Source organism: Vitis riparia, chromosome 18, assembly GCF_004353265.1.
Source record: "Vitis riparia cultivar Riparia Gloire de Montpellier isolate 1030 chromosome 18, EGFV_Vit.rip_1.0, whole genome shotgun sequence".
NCBI lineage: Eukaryota > Viridiplantae > Streptophyta > Magnoliopsida > Vitales > Vitaceae > Vitis > Vitis riparia.
In genome coordinates, this window is record NC_048448.1 from 10,176,216 (window position 1) to 10,190,286 (window position 14,071).

The window sequence follows — 14,071 nt, forward strand, 5'->3', positions numbered from 1 at the left end:
ATCAGTTGTAGTGTTATATGGTATGAAGGGCTAAGGTGGAACCTATGTTTTGATAAAAAGGAAATGATTATAAACCTCAGCATTACAAGGAGCTGCAGGGGCAGGATATGATGGTGATTCCATGCTTGAATGTAGACAGAGCAATTTCAGGTTGATTTCTTAAGACCAGTAATCTGACAAGTAGAGGACTTGAGCAAGCCGTCACTAACAAGGCTAAAACTTACATCTGCTTAAATTGGTGATCTTTCTCAAAGAGCAAAGATCTAATCAGAGAGCAGTTCCTATTAATGAAGTTTCTACTGCCAATCAGATATAATCTATCCAACTGTGCATGTTTCATGCTTCTTTTATTTTGAATATCTACATTGTTGCTCTTTCAGGCTAATTCTGGAGACAAATTGGTTCAAAAGCTCAAGAGAGCCCTATAGGTGAATTTCCACACTAGTTTCCAATAACGATTGTAGTCATGGAAGAAGCCCTTGAGTAACATGGTGCTATCTCAGGATACAAATCCATCTTTTAGACTCCAAAAGACCAAAAAAGATATTTTATTATCATATGACAACTGGCACTAACTTGTAACACATTAGGATTGAACTCAAAATATATGAAGTCATGCTAATTTTATCATAACTCTCACCAATAATCTCCACATGAGCACTTGCCATCCCTGAAGTGGTGAAACCTTTTATTATCCCTCACAATAATCTCTCGCTTTTCAATGTTTGACAGGATTTTGATGAAATTGTGACAATCTCCACAAATCCTTAGGTTCTTGATTATCCTCAGGGTGGTTCCTGGAGGAGTACTCATGAGACCATAAGCAATGGCTAATCTTTCACTGTGATAGAGTAAGGATTTCTCTTTTGCTTCTTGGTCAAGATCATGGAGTACATACCTTGTATCCGACACATAACCAGCTTCCTTCACCCCTTCATGTAAAGACCTTAGCTTTTCATAAGCCTTGCTCTTCTCAGGACTCGCATTTTTTTGCTTTGAAACAAAATTGCTCTTCACCCTTTTTTTATGACTGAGTTTCAAACCAGAACCTGTTGTGAGAGGAGCCGGTTCATCAACCCGCTCAGTCTTTAAGTATTTTTGCAGTGTCTGCCAAATCATGGAGCTTGGTTCAAGTGGCATACTTGCAATAAACTCCTTTGCCTCTGCTATCTTCTGTAACCTTCCAAAAAGATCAACAATGATCGCAAAATGCTCCATGGAGGGAGTGATCCCATAATCAGCACTCATAGAGTTAAAATGTGCTAGTCCTTCCTCCACTGCCCCTAAACATTCACAGGCAGATAGAACACCAATAAAAGTTGATCCATCTGGCTCTATTCCATCTTTTTTTAACTTGGAAAATATTGCAAGCGCTTCTTCTCCCTCCCCATTTTTCACCAAACCCAGGATCATCCTATTCCAAGAGTCCAAGGTTCTGCCCCGCATTTCTTCAAATACTCGGCAAGCACTTCGGGTATCACCTAATTCAAAGTACATCTCCAACAACTTGTTGAAGACAATAACACTGGGATTTGATGAAAGCCTCATTACTAACTCATGAACCCTTTTCCCAACTTCCAACAACTTCAAATCTATACAGACTTGCAACAATTCAGCAAGACCAAGCGAGGACACAGTAACCCCATTCCTCTCCATTTCATCAATGACATGAAGAGCTGCTTCCACATTTCCTTGTCTGCATAAACGCTTTAAATCTTCTTCTTGAACATTGACAACTTCTCTCTGAGAAACCCTTGAAACCACCACCAAGTATTTCTTCCTCCTTTTAGCATAAAATCTCCAGCCAAGATCAAAGACGATACCCACTGGTTTCTGAAACGAGCCCTGGGAAATATTGAATGTCACCTTCTGAAGTGGAGGTAGAATTATGCTCCCAATGGGAGGGAGTGAACAGAAACTCACAGAACGAGCCGTTCCAGACCCTAATGCCATCGAAACCGAGCTTACAGTATAGATTCTTATAAGCTTAAACCCCGAGTCAATTCTACTGAAGCTGTTACCATTTTCGCCACACTCCAACAGAGTGACAGCTTATCTTTTCCGGCAGAGGAGCTGCATCCCACGACACCATGTTAAACCCAACGTGAGGTATAGGATGAAACGGTAAAAGCTTCTAACGATACCAAAGCAAATCGGAGAAAGTCACTTCCGACCCAAAGAAACGGTGAAAGTAAAATGCTTCGTTTCAGCAGCGGATGGGAAGAAACGTACAAAAGTAAAACTTCAACGACGTCGTATTAGGGACCTTTTTTCAACTATTGTCGGATGATCTCTCAGGGACAAGATCGACATTTTAATGCCATTTTGACCGGGTAGCGTCGAAAATACGAATATATCCCAGGGATAACATGGTATTTTTACAAGCACATGAGAGATGTAAAACCCTAAACACGGCACTTGGCTCCATCTATATAAAGAAGAGCAGAGGCAGGGATGATTCTTTGAGATGAGATCTTTGTAGATTTAGATTTTTCTTAGTTCTTGATGTATACACATTTAGATTAGGGCTTCTTTTTTTCTTTTTTTTTTCGTAGATATTTTTCATCAGTTCTAATCTAACGTCGGGTTTCTCTATGATGATTGACAACGATGACGAGTCCGATCTATATCCATTCGATCCACTATTATGACGACGAATCGAGGCATTTGTCTGAGAGAAACCTTTTCTTGAATTCATTCCTTTTGATTTCATTTGTGATTATTGCTTTTCACTGGCTTGTTTGTGTTTTGATTAGGGTTTCAAATTTGTTTATTAACGCTTCTCTTCTTTTCATATCGTTGCTTCGCAATCGATCTTGAGAAAAATCAAAGCCCTATATTAAAGTTTATATTTCATTTCAATCGTATTCCAGTTCCAAGTTTCCGTTACCCTTGAAACAGAAACAAAATGCCAAATACTATAGTGTCAATGGGGTTTTCTCTATGACGATTAACAGTGATGACGAGTCTGATGTCTACATATTCCATTCTATTCATCCTGCTGACAAATCGAGGCATTTGTCTGAGAGAAATCCCCTTCCTACTGTGTTAGATATGTTTTTTAAAATTAGACGCTATTCTTTGTTGTTTTTTTAACCTCAATTTTTTTCCTTGAGAATATTAAAGAAAGTAAAAATTAGTCCCCATTTATTTTGTTGTTTCAACTTTCTTCGGATCGATCGGATCGAAAATTTAATAATTTATAATAAATTTTATATTAATTTTATCAACAACCTTAATATTTAAAAATAAAAATTAAATAATAAATTTTAATTAAATAACTTAAATATAATTTAATTTAAAATCAATTTAAGTAATTAAAATAATAATTCTTAAGTTTTATTCAATGTTTTTAGAATCGATTGATTGGATTGGATTGGTTGTCAAATCATAATTGAACTATTGATATCATAAATATATAATTTATATAATATTATTAAAAATAAAAAATATTTATAAGAAATTATATATATATATATATATATAAAATAAATTTTTTTAATAATATTTTATGATCGTTTATATATATTTTTAGAGAACCTATTTGTACCCTTCATTTTGAACCCATTTGACCCTTCATTTTCAATTCATCTCCACCATTCATTCGTAAACAACCCTAAAACCCATCTCTTCCACCACAATTTCTTCTTTTTCTTACTTTCTTCTTCTTTTTCTTCTCTCAAAACCCGTCTATTCCAGTTGCACCTCCCCATTTTTTTTTCCCATTTCTCTTATTGTCCTCTCTTTTTCTTCTCTTCTTATCTTCCCCCTTTTTTTTTTCTTTCTTTCCTTCTTTCTCTCGTTGTGCTTGTGCTTGCCGTCACCACCAGCCACCTTTCTCCCAACAGTAGCTCTTACAACGATCGATTGCCGACCAACAACCATCCCATCCCCACCATCCCACTATCTCTCTCAGAGAAAAACATGAAAAAAAAAAAAAAAAAATTGCAGTGAATTGTTCGGTTCATTACAAATCGGTTCACCCAGTTTACCGATCCAATCGTCGATTTTGATGGTTTGAAGCCGGTTTAATAAGTCGTCGGCTTCAAATGGTGGACCAGACCGGAAAGATCACTGGTCGACGATTGGACCGGTCAGTCTAATTCGGTTTTTAAAACATTGGTTTTACTCTACACACACAAACTCAAACTTGTCCTAATTATTATTAAACAAAAACTTTAACACCAAATGACATGCTTATGGACCTGTATTTCTGCGCAGCTTTCACTTAATAATGAATTCGCTTTTTATTTGAAAAATATTTTATTTTTGAGAAAATGACTTGAAATCGCCATTTTTTTTATAACCGTGGATGTTCGACCAGCTTACACGCACCTCGACTAAATCCCACGGAAGCCTGAAGTTAACGATTGGGAAAACCTCCAGTGGCCTTGAGGGGACTCGAACTAGTGACCATTGGGGAGCAAATCCAAAGTCGGACCAACTGAGTTACCCCTGAAAAACAAAATAAGAAAGAAAACTCTAAGTGTAACTCCTCTAAGCCACTAAAATGAGTCTCTACTAAATAAAATAAAGCAAGTGTGATAATTGGTAAGGAAATCAATCTATACCAAAATGATCATACATTGGAAGTCAAAACATGCATGTAGAATGGTCAAAGTGAGAGCGTGTGCGTATCTTGACAGCAAATGATAACACACTATCATGAAATGAGATTAATGTAAGTATAAAGTATGTTACACATGTCACTAAACAGAGTAAGAAATCATCATTAACCAGATATTGCATTTCACTCAAATTTATTTTTTTTAGAGAAGATATCAATGATGTTGGGCTCCCACCAAAGTCCCATTCATTTTTGCATGAATTAATTCTATAAATTCCATCATTTGGAATTACAAAATTAAATTCATGCTTATTTTAAAACACTTTAAAATAATTAAGGAAAAATGTGAAATGATACTTGACGAAGAGAAAATGACAACCAATTTTATTGAAAAAAATAGGATTTTTGGTAAGCCTAAAAATTCTCAAGATGAAAATTTGAAGAATTAAAATTATTTGAAAAAATCTAGAATTTGAAAAATTATTTGAAAATTGGAACTTGGGAAATTATTTTTAAAATCAAAGAGGAAGAAATTGAATAATGACACGTGGCCCAAAGGTTGCATGCCAAAGGTGGCCACGCAAGGTTTTTGCCAATGAGGTATGATTGGGTGTTTGAATAGTCACCAGATTAGGCAATGGTGTTGTAGGGCCCTGCTTGCCCTTGGGATCCCAGTCAAACATGATTTTGACCTTGATACCAAGGACGCCCTCTCTGAGAACATGCCTCATAGCTAAGTCAATGTAATCCTTAACAGTTTGACCAGAGGAGATCAGGTACCCATCCTTAAACTTCATTGACTTGGCACGCTGAGCACGAAGCTTCCCACTCACAATAACCTCGCATCTTTTCGCCCCACTTTCCATAACAAACCTCATAACACCATAGCAAGTCCTCCAAGAAGCTTGTATCGTAGTGACTCTGCCTGAGCAATGGCACAGAAGCCCCTATTGTTAACTTTCTCAGCACAAAGCTCCACACTATTTTCAAGAAATTCAAACCTCTTCTGAACCACTGAAGTCAGCTCCCTAATCCTTCTTCCTTTTTCATCGAGAACATTCTGATTCTGAGTGGCACGAATGATAATCTCCATGCGCATCGAAGTTACTCTAACTTCGGCGTCTGAGTATCCATCCTCAGCAAGCTCTCTGGTCAACACCTCATTAAGCCCCGCGAAGAAGACTCCATTAACTGCAAACTTTCACTTCTTGCTTATCTGCGTCACCATATTTGCAGAAGATGGAGGAGATGGGATCACCCAATCACCAGGAGAAAGTCCTTTAACTACAGAGCCCAAAGAGTGTGCTTCTCCACATTAGAAATATTAAGATCCACTCCACTACTGATTAGAAATTTCACAACATCAAGACGTCCATTAGCTGTAGCCATGTGAAGTGTTATTCTCCCTTGTGAATCCTTAGAATCGAGAGAAACTCCTGCAGAAACTATGATTTTAACATTGTCAATGTCATCATATCTAGCAACTTCAAGTAAGGCCTCTTTGTTCTCCTGCTACGCCATTTCGGCTGAAGCTTCTTCGCTTGACATTGCCTCTGCTTAGTCGGCTCCCATCTTCATTTTGAACTGAGATTCTCCTTTCATTGTGGGCGGCTTCTCCGGGGACCATATTCTTAGTAACAAATGCATCTTCTTTGCCCTTAGCAATGAACACCCCTTCATGCCTATGAGACTTAACTACAACCCCATTTCTAATCTCTTAGAAGTAACAAATGTACTCCATCCTGTCGTCAGTAAATGCTCCGAGATTGACCTCTGAAAATATGCTTAAATCTCCACTCATAGCCATGAAAATCCTTAGCAACCAATTCCTGTGTTAAGGTGGCCTTGCAAGATGAGTGTATTGTGGGTATTGGAGGCTTCGGAATACACATATCAGAGCTTTTAGGCTCGGTTTGATATGGTTCTGACAGTAAAGTAATTTGCGCGTAAACCTCATCTGTTTCTTGCTTAGCCTTGGATGATTTCATCGGAGGGTGGCCATGCACAATAGGACTTCATATGCATGGGAAGAGTAAAGAAGTGAACCAAGAGCGAGGTGGCTGGTGTGGTAAAGGAGGTGATGAACTGAACATGGGTTAGTGGGTATTGAAAAATGAAGATATGGGTGGTGATGGGCATTGGTGGGTATGAAGGTTGATTAGTGGAATGACTTGTGGAGAAATGTACATAGGGGTTCATGCATGATGAGGATGAATGGGAGATGTGGTGAAATGAAGGTGGCCATGCGCATAGGGTTTCATATACATGGAAAAGGGAAGGAAGTGAGCTGAGGGTGGGTTAGATGGTGCGGTTAGGGAGGTGATGAACGACAAGATAATGGATATGAAAAGTAGGTATGAAGGGTTTGCGTGGAGCCAAGTCAATGTGTACTTCTGGAGGAGCAAGGGCAAGTGATCCAACAAGGTGGAGATTGACATTTCCTGCAAATTTTCAAGCAAGATACAAGAATGGCTTCTCAAAATTATAATTTATCTTTGCAGAGATTTCACAACACTGGAGATTATTTTTCTTATGGGAAGTAACCTGCTTTGCTTTGACCTGCCTATTTTTCACATCCACCTTGTTTCCACATAAAACAATTGGAATATTCTCGCACACCCTGCAGAGATCCCGATGCCATGTTGGAGCATTTTTGTATGTCAGATGAGCAGTGACATCAAACATGATGATGGACACTATCCATGAATATAATATCCATCTCTAAGACCACCAAACTTCTCCTTCCCAGCAATATAATTAACCACGTTCTTTCCTCTGAACCTTACATTGTATCCATTCATTTCTTGGCTACCATAATGGATCATACCATCTTAGGAACTAAGATCCACGCAGATAAAATTTTCGTTACGTCCATACAATATCTCTACAAGGGCAACATCGATTTTCTTCTTATTGAAACTATCAGGTCCTACAAAATTGAACCATATGTCTCCTTTGGGACTTGCTCCATGGCATTTTTCATTACCCAGTCGACAACATGCTATTGTTTCACTAATCACGCTTATGGCTTCAGGTTGCCAATCAATCCTTTCAGCAAGGGCTCTAACAGCAAGGGCTCTAAAAAGTGTCTTGAAATATCTTTGATCAAATTGGCCCCAATAATCAGGACATGAGCAGGATGAAGATGGATTTGAGATGCTCCCATTTACCAGGTCAACTTTTGCAGGATAACAACTAGAAAAGTCTGGTAGAGGTCCCCGGTGAGTCTGTTTCGTATCTTTCTTTGATTGCTTACTTGGTGGATAAAACAGTCCCAACCCTAAATCTGTAGTCACATAATTCACAGATGCAGGAGATGTTCGACCATCACCCACACTTGAGGTGAATACAGAGTGAGATTGGAGGTTTTTTGGCTCATGCTCTTTAGTTTTTGAAGATTTTTCAAAGAGTTGGGATATGAAACTCTCATTTTTGGAAACTATAGGAAGTGGAGTGCTTAGAGTTGATTCCAGAACTTTTGGTAGATCCATAGACACACATGAATTTGCATGTTTGCACCCACTGTCACTTGGAGATGCCTTTGTTTTGCTACTGTGATGATTATCAACATTTTCCTTCGAGTCCTTAACAGCCTGGAATCCCTCAACAAATGGAACTTGAGAACCTACTCGATAAAAATCTGCCTTGGGAAATGGTTAGGTGTTGCTGAAAACGCTGGAAAATATTGTCCCATTTCTTTTGCAGCCCCATAATCTTAGCATTCAACAATAGCATGCCATCATCTTTGGCCTGCACTTTGCAACATCAAATGTCGTGTTTTTGCCAAGTTCAACCATCTAGAACCAAGAAGGCAAGTTAGGTTGGTATTAATCGGCAACTGAAGCAGTGAATCCTCCATTTGACAGAGCAGCCACTTCTTGCTCCTGTTATTATGCTTCTGTCACCCTTCCCACAGTTTTCTTGCAAGATACAAATAACTCTCTCCACTGGGGATCACGAATCTGTGGTAGTAAGCCAAAACACAACCTTCTTGCCTCAAGTGCAGATCAGAACACAAAACTAATCGTCCAGAGCAAATCCAAATATGTGAGCCAGAAACAAGGATATGGATTGAGATACCGGAAGTAGAGAAGTGAACAAAACAAAATATAATGTACCTAGAACAAAATAAACAGAGCAAGCAAAACATTAAGTGGGATCCATTTTCATGTTGAAATCAAGGGGTTTACAGACCAGTGGTGCAGTAGAAAAGTTCAAGACAAATATCAAAATGAGGTCATTAACAAACTCCTTATATAAGAGTGAGCCATATTCAGATAAAAAAATAGAAAAGAAGAGCAGCACAACATCACATCATCCATACCCAAACAATTGAACAATGCCTAGAAAATTAGAAATACCTAAAGAGAATAAAAAAAAAAAAACAGAGTGATAAGTGAAAATGAGCAAAGAAGCTACAACAAACGTACTCGGAAATGCTTCCTCCAACGAGAATAGATGGGCTTCCCAATGCTCTGTTTCTTCTTTTAAACCTCCAACAAACCACAACAATTTCAGCTTCCCTTTCTTTCCCTTGCTCCTAATCACCCTGCTAATGCCCAGTTCAACATCCTTCTGTACTATTTTCCTTCTTTCAAAAATCCCTCCAAACATTCTCTACCACACCCCCCTCTCCTTCTTCCTCAAGCTATCACCTTCAAGCTGTCTTCTTTCTCAAGCAACCTCCCACGCTCCCCTCATAATGGCCTGCAGCTTCCCCAAATCTTCAAAATCGTTTCCAAGAATATTCCCCCTTGCACGTGTTGTTCTCTCATTGCCCTTTCAGCCCACTACTATGATTCCCTAATGGCCTCTCCAAAGGTGTCACGTGGATATCTAAGGTTCTTTCATCTGGCAAAAATAACCCCTGCACAAATAAACCCCAAAATGGGGGTCTACAACGATATATGATTAACACCAAAAACCCACTTATTCTTACAAGGTAAGTCAGCTATTTTTTCCAAGAAAAAGAAAATTAACACTAATGGTTGAACTCAATAAACTCACAAAAACCCAATCCCAAACCCATCTTTATTCACCCATATTCTTGCCAAAAAAATTCTCCAAAAATTAAAAAGACAATAGCAAATAACTTATATAATTGTTAAGAAAATAAATAAAATGATCAAATATCAATCTCAATGAAACAAAAATGATAAAAACACTAATGCTTGACAATAAAAGGTAACTATGAGAATGATTAATTCTACGTCTGAAAGTGGCGATTACTTCAAGATGATGGTCATGGCATCATCTAAGGTGGGTGTATATATTATATATATTGAAAATATCATGTAGGTGTGAAATTAAAATTAAATAAGATGAAATAAAAATAAAAAAGAAGTTTTTTTTTAAAGGGTAAATTAAAATCTGATTGTATGCAAAAATAAAATTTGAATATAAATAAATGAAATATTTTATCGAAAGTCTTTTGTCTCACTATACGGACGGTGAAGTTTTTAATATTAGACTTTTTTTTTTCTTTCATTAAGATAAACGTGGAAAAAGATTTTTGGATGCAGGTGGAACCCGTCTTCGAATTACTCTTACTTTATTTTTCGTTTTGTTTTTTTGGAGTTATTCATAATTGAATAAATCTGTCACTCACCCTCCACGAAGTTGCATCCTCTTGGTATTTGACTAGCATGGGCATATGATTGTGTGGTGTTTGCAATCACCGTGTTGGACCCGATGAATGGCTGATGATTTTTAGTCATGTTCAACAGGCTGGCTGAAGAAGGACTTAAGGAAATGCTCGAGGCGTTCAAATTACAGACAAAGGAGGCGCATGCGTGTGCGTGCGCCGACACCATTGCTTCCGCACACTCGGTTAAAACATGAGGAATCAACCCAAGCATCTTTTTGGTGACCAAGCCAAGCACGGAGAAAGTCTGTGAAAATATACGGAGTGAATTACAAGCGGACCCACACCCATGGGAAGCCAAAAATCACGAGTTGACAACTCAAAACCAACCTCTCCAAGAAAGCTGAAAAGCCCACCCACGTCCCCACACCCTCACCTAATATGCCTCGAATCTTCTGTCTTCCACCTCCCAGGGTATAAAAGCCTCTCTCCGCCACTCCTCCAAACAAACTTCATACCAACCTTTGAAACAATGGCAACCACTAGATTACTAGGCGCCTCTAGGCCTCTTTCTTCCTCTTCCCTTCATTTGAATAATTCTTTGTCGCCTTCTACATCAACAGCACCGAGATGTCTGAGCAAAGCTGGGGTGACCGGAGATAAGATTCTCTCCGGTGATGGAGAGAGGAGATCAATGGTGGCTTTAAAGGCGTCTGTAGCTGCTTCGGAGAGTGTGATCACGTCAGACCCACAGACAAATGGAGGTGAAAGTCTGGCTTCCCTGCTAGCAAGTACTGCTAATGCCGTGCTTAAGGTTGTAAGGCAGATTGTGAATTCGAAACCACCCAAATTGCAGGTCCAGATGTTCCTCGAAAGGGTAAGACAATCTTTTAATTGTTTTAATATGGCCAAGTTCAATTTTCAATCTGGCTTTATATATGGTTTGTTTAATTTGCAGTAGTTAGCAATTAATGATGCATCAGTTCAGGTTTACTGAATAATAACTATAGTATATTTATTATTACCTCCTTATAAACATCAAAATATATAGGGCGTCGGAACTTGATCCATTTTCTAGGATTTCCCCATCCCCATCTCTATTCCAAAACCAGAGCCAGAAAAAAAATGTTAGTTCTAACTGAAGAGCATATATAATTGTGTGAGCATGGAAATTCAAGGGTTATTGCATGAGCTAGTAGTGTTATACTAGTTAAAAAATCTGCAATTTTCCTATTTTATTTTATTTCATTTTTGTTTGTAAAGTAGTTTCCTTTCATACATGGATTTAGCACTTCCCCTCCTTTGCAAACCTCCTAACAGGCATCTAAACTCATGAGGTTTAACCATATATGCAGATTATTGTGAACTGCCGATTCTTTACATTGTTTGCTGTTGCCGGGTCATTGATTGGTTCAGTACTATGCTTCATAGAGGTAACGTATTTGCGCTAGGAGAAACCTAAGATTTTGCTGCTTTGTTTTTCTAGCGAACTCTAACAAAGTAATGTGTCTCATTTAACTGCAGGGATGCTTTATGATTTTAGAGTCATATTTCCAATACTTTCATACTTTGGCTCAAAGTTCGGATCAAGGACATGTAATGAAGCTACTTTTTGAAGCTATAGGTAGGGCCCCCACACCCCGTGATTCAATTCTTCCCAGTTTCCACCATACGCGTGCTTCTGTTCATAATCTTAATGAGGAATTAATATTTTGCGCAGATATGTTCCTGTTAGGAACCGTCATGCTTGTTTTCGGAATGGGTTTGCACGTCATGTTTGTGGGATCAAAAACAATGCGAGGAAAGGGACAGTGGCTTTCTGACTCGAACTTATTTGGCCTATTCTCTCTCAGAGTGAGTCTATATCCATATTTACTAATTTATGTATGTAATATAAAAAAATATTTATATGTTTCTCTCTGCATGCCCTTATGGAACAACGAACATGACTGAATATATCTACTATTTCAGACTATCCCAACATGGGTCCGAATTCAGTCAGTTTCTCAAGCAAAGTCGCGAATTGGGCATGCCATTATGATGATACTGCAAGTGGGGGTGCTGGAGAAGTTCCAGAGCATACCTTTGGCCACTGGGTTGGATCTTGCCTGTGCTGCTGGAGCTATTCTAGTTTCCTCAGCTTGCGTATTCCTTCTCTCTAGACTGTTCATCCGTGATAGTGCAGCAAAATAAATATTTGCTGGGGAATGTCCTATTCCTCATTTTACAGACATATATCCAAAGAAAGAAAAAACAAGGGCAAAAAAAAGGAAAAAAAGGAAGAAGCATACTTGCTCGATATCCATTTTTTTTCTTGCATGAAACGTGTATATATATACATACAAAGCACACGAAGAAGAAAGAAGAAGTCGCCATTGCTAGACCTTAGGTTCCAATATTAACACAGTTCCACCACAAAGAAGGGATGGCCGGTGGAAACATGTTAGTTATCCAAGATTTCCCTCTTGGGAGGATTGGTTTTTTAATTTTCTTTTTTCTTTTTCCTTTCATTCATATCTGAGTCGTGTATTCTCTGTCGCAGTATTTTGTGACGACATATCTGTTTAACCATTTTATTCTATCATTTCTTGTAACGGCCTCTGATTTAGTGGTCGAGTGACACCATATCATTCCAATATTTGTGAAGCCATAGAGCTTGTTATAGCAGTACAATGCAGCAATTCTATATTTTATCTTTTTCTCTTCCGTTTCTCATTTTTCATCTCTCTTTTTTGAAGCATCACAGCATCAGAATCTCAAACAAATGTTTGATCTCCTCAAGCCACTCATCTCAATCCATTTAGAGTATTCCTCGACCACTTTCCTAACATGCTCCTCTAGAGCATATCAATTTTGATCCTTGCATAGATTGTTAATGTAGCAACACCAAATTCTCACTTCATGACATAATTCTAGGTTCAAAGAGAATGATTAACACAGACCATTCGATAGTCCATTAAGACTGACACAAGGTTGGAGCAAGGATTCATCCATCCACTCACTCAAACAATGAATATGACACAGATCTTAGCTTTGAGCTTATAATTTGCCTCTCCCATGTCCTTCATGTAAAAAATAGAGGACAACAACTTTTTGGTAGCAACAATTATCTCTAAATTAATTATCAGCATACAAAGATAATGAAGTTTCTCCATGACGTTTGACACTCACACAAATGACTTAATAATTGTTTTAGGCTACAAATGAAATGCCTAAGATGTTCAAGAAAATAAGATTAATATAATTAAATTATATTTTAATTTTCATAAAAAAAACATTAAATAGGGATAGAAGGATTGAGAGTAAATGATTAGTTAATTTAAATAGTGAATATAGGAAACTAAAATTAAAAAAAAAAAAAAAAGAGATACCATATAATTATTTTAGAATTGCATTGATAAGAATAAGAAAAGATGATCAAGTCTTTTAGAACATAAATGTAATAAGATAAGAAAAAAAATCTATATATATAAACAAAAAAATAGAAAAGTATTAAAATGAAAGTAGTGTTTTTATAAATAAAATGATATAAATTTGATGTAATATTAATCTAAATCATTCTTATGTACACTTATTGTCCATTTTGGATACATTTTCTATTTTAAAAATCGAAAACAATAGTGACTTTTATATAAATTTGAAAAGCCCTTGGAGGTTTATGCTAAAAATATAATGATTTTTAAACATTGATTAAATGAATTGAGGTATTAAATTTTTTTATTATCTCAAATTTTAAATTTTTGAAAATAATTTTGAAAGACATAAGGTAAATTTATGCGTAAGAATTTCTATTTTTTATATAGATTTTTTTATATTTTTTATATAAATTTTTTCATTCTTAAAATAAAAAAAGGAAATGTATTCAAATGAGTAATTAATTAATTAATTATAAAATTGATATAATAATGAATATAAATAAA

At 37.1% G+C, this 14,071-nt stretch overlaps 2 protein-coding genes, 2 non-coding genes and 1 pseudogene across 4 annotated transcripts; 3 read left to right on the forward strand and 2 right to left on the reverse strand.

Moving 5' to 3' along the window:
- Positions 1-398: 398 nt before the first annotated feature.
- On the reverse strand, positions 399-2,181 carry LOC117906293 (pentatricopeptide repeat-containing protein At2g15690, mitochondrial-like). The gene has a single exon (XM_034819273.1). It carries the CDS (start codon positions 1,951-1,953, stop codon positions 637-639), a length of 1,317 nt encoding a protein of 438 aa, XP_034675164.1. The 5' UTR covers positions 1,954-2,181; the 3' UTR covers positions 399-636.
- Positions 2,182-2,589: 408 nt separating this feature from the next.
- On the forward strand, positions 2,590-2,680 carry LOC117908029. Its single transcript, XR_004650146.1, has one exon. It is a non-coding gene; the product is annotated as a small nucleolar RNA SNOR75 (small nucleolar RNA).
- A 258-nt stretch (positions 2,681-2,938) lies between these two features.
- Positions 2,939-3,031, forward strand: LOC117908030. The gene has a single exon (XR_004650147.1). It is a non-coding gene; the product is annotated as a small nucleolar RNA SNOR75 (small nucleolar RNA).
- Positions 3,032-5,036: 2,005 nt separating this feature from the next.
- LOC117906161 lies at positions 5,037-9,239 on the reverse strand (annotated as a pseudogene).
- Positions 9,240-10,664: 1,425 nt separating this feature from the next.
- Positions 10,665-12,854, forward strand: LOC117906294. Its single transcript, XM_034819274.1, has 5 exons — positions 10,665-11,028; positions 11,507-11,584; positions 11,676-11,775; positions 11,872-12,005; positions 12,123-12,854. Exons 1-5 carry the CDS (start codon positions 10,684-10,686, stop codon positions 12,342-12,344), a joined length of 879 nt encoding a protein of 292 aa, XP_034675165.1. The 5' UTR covers positions 10,665-10,683; the 3' UTR covers positions 12,345-12,854.
- The last annotated feature ends 1,217 nt before the right edge of the window (positions 12,855-14,071 follow it).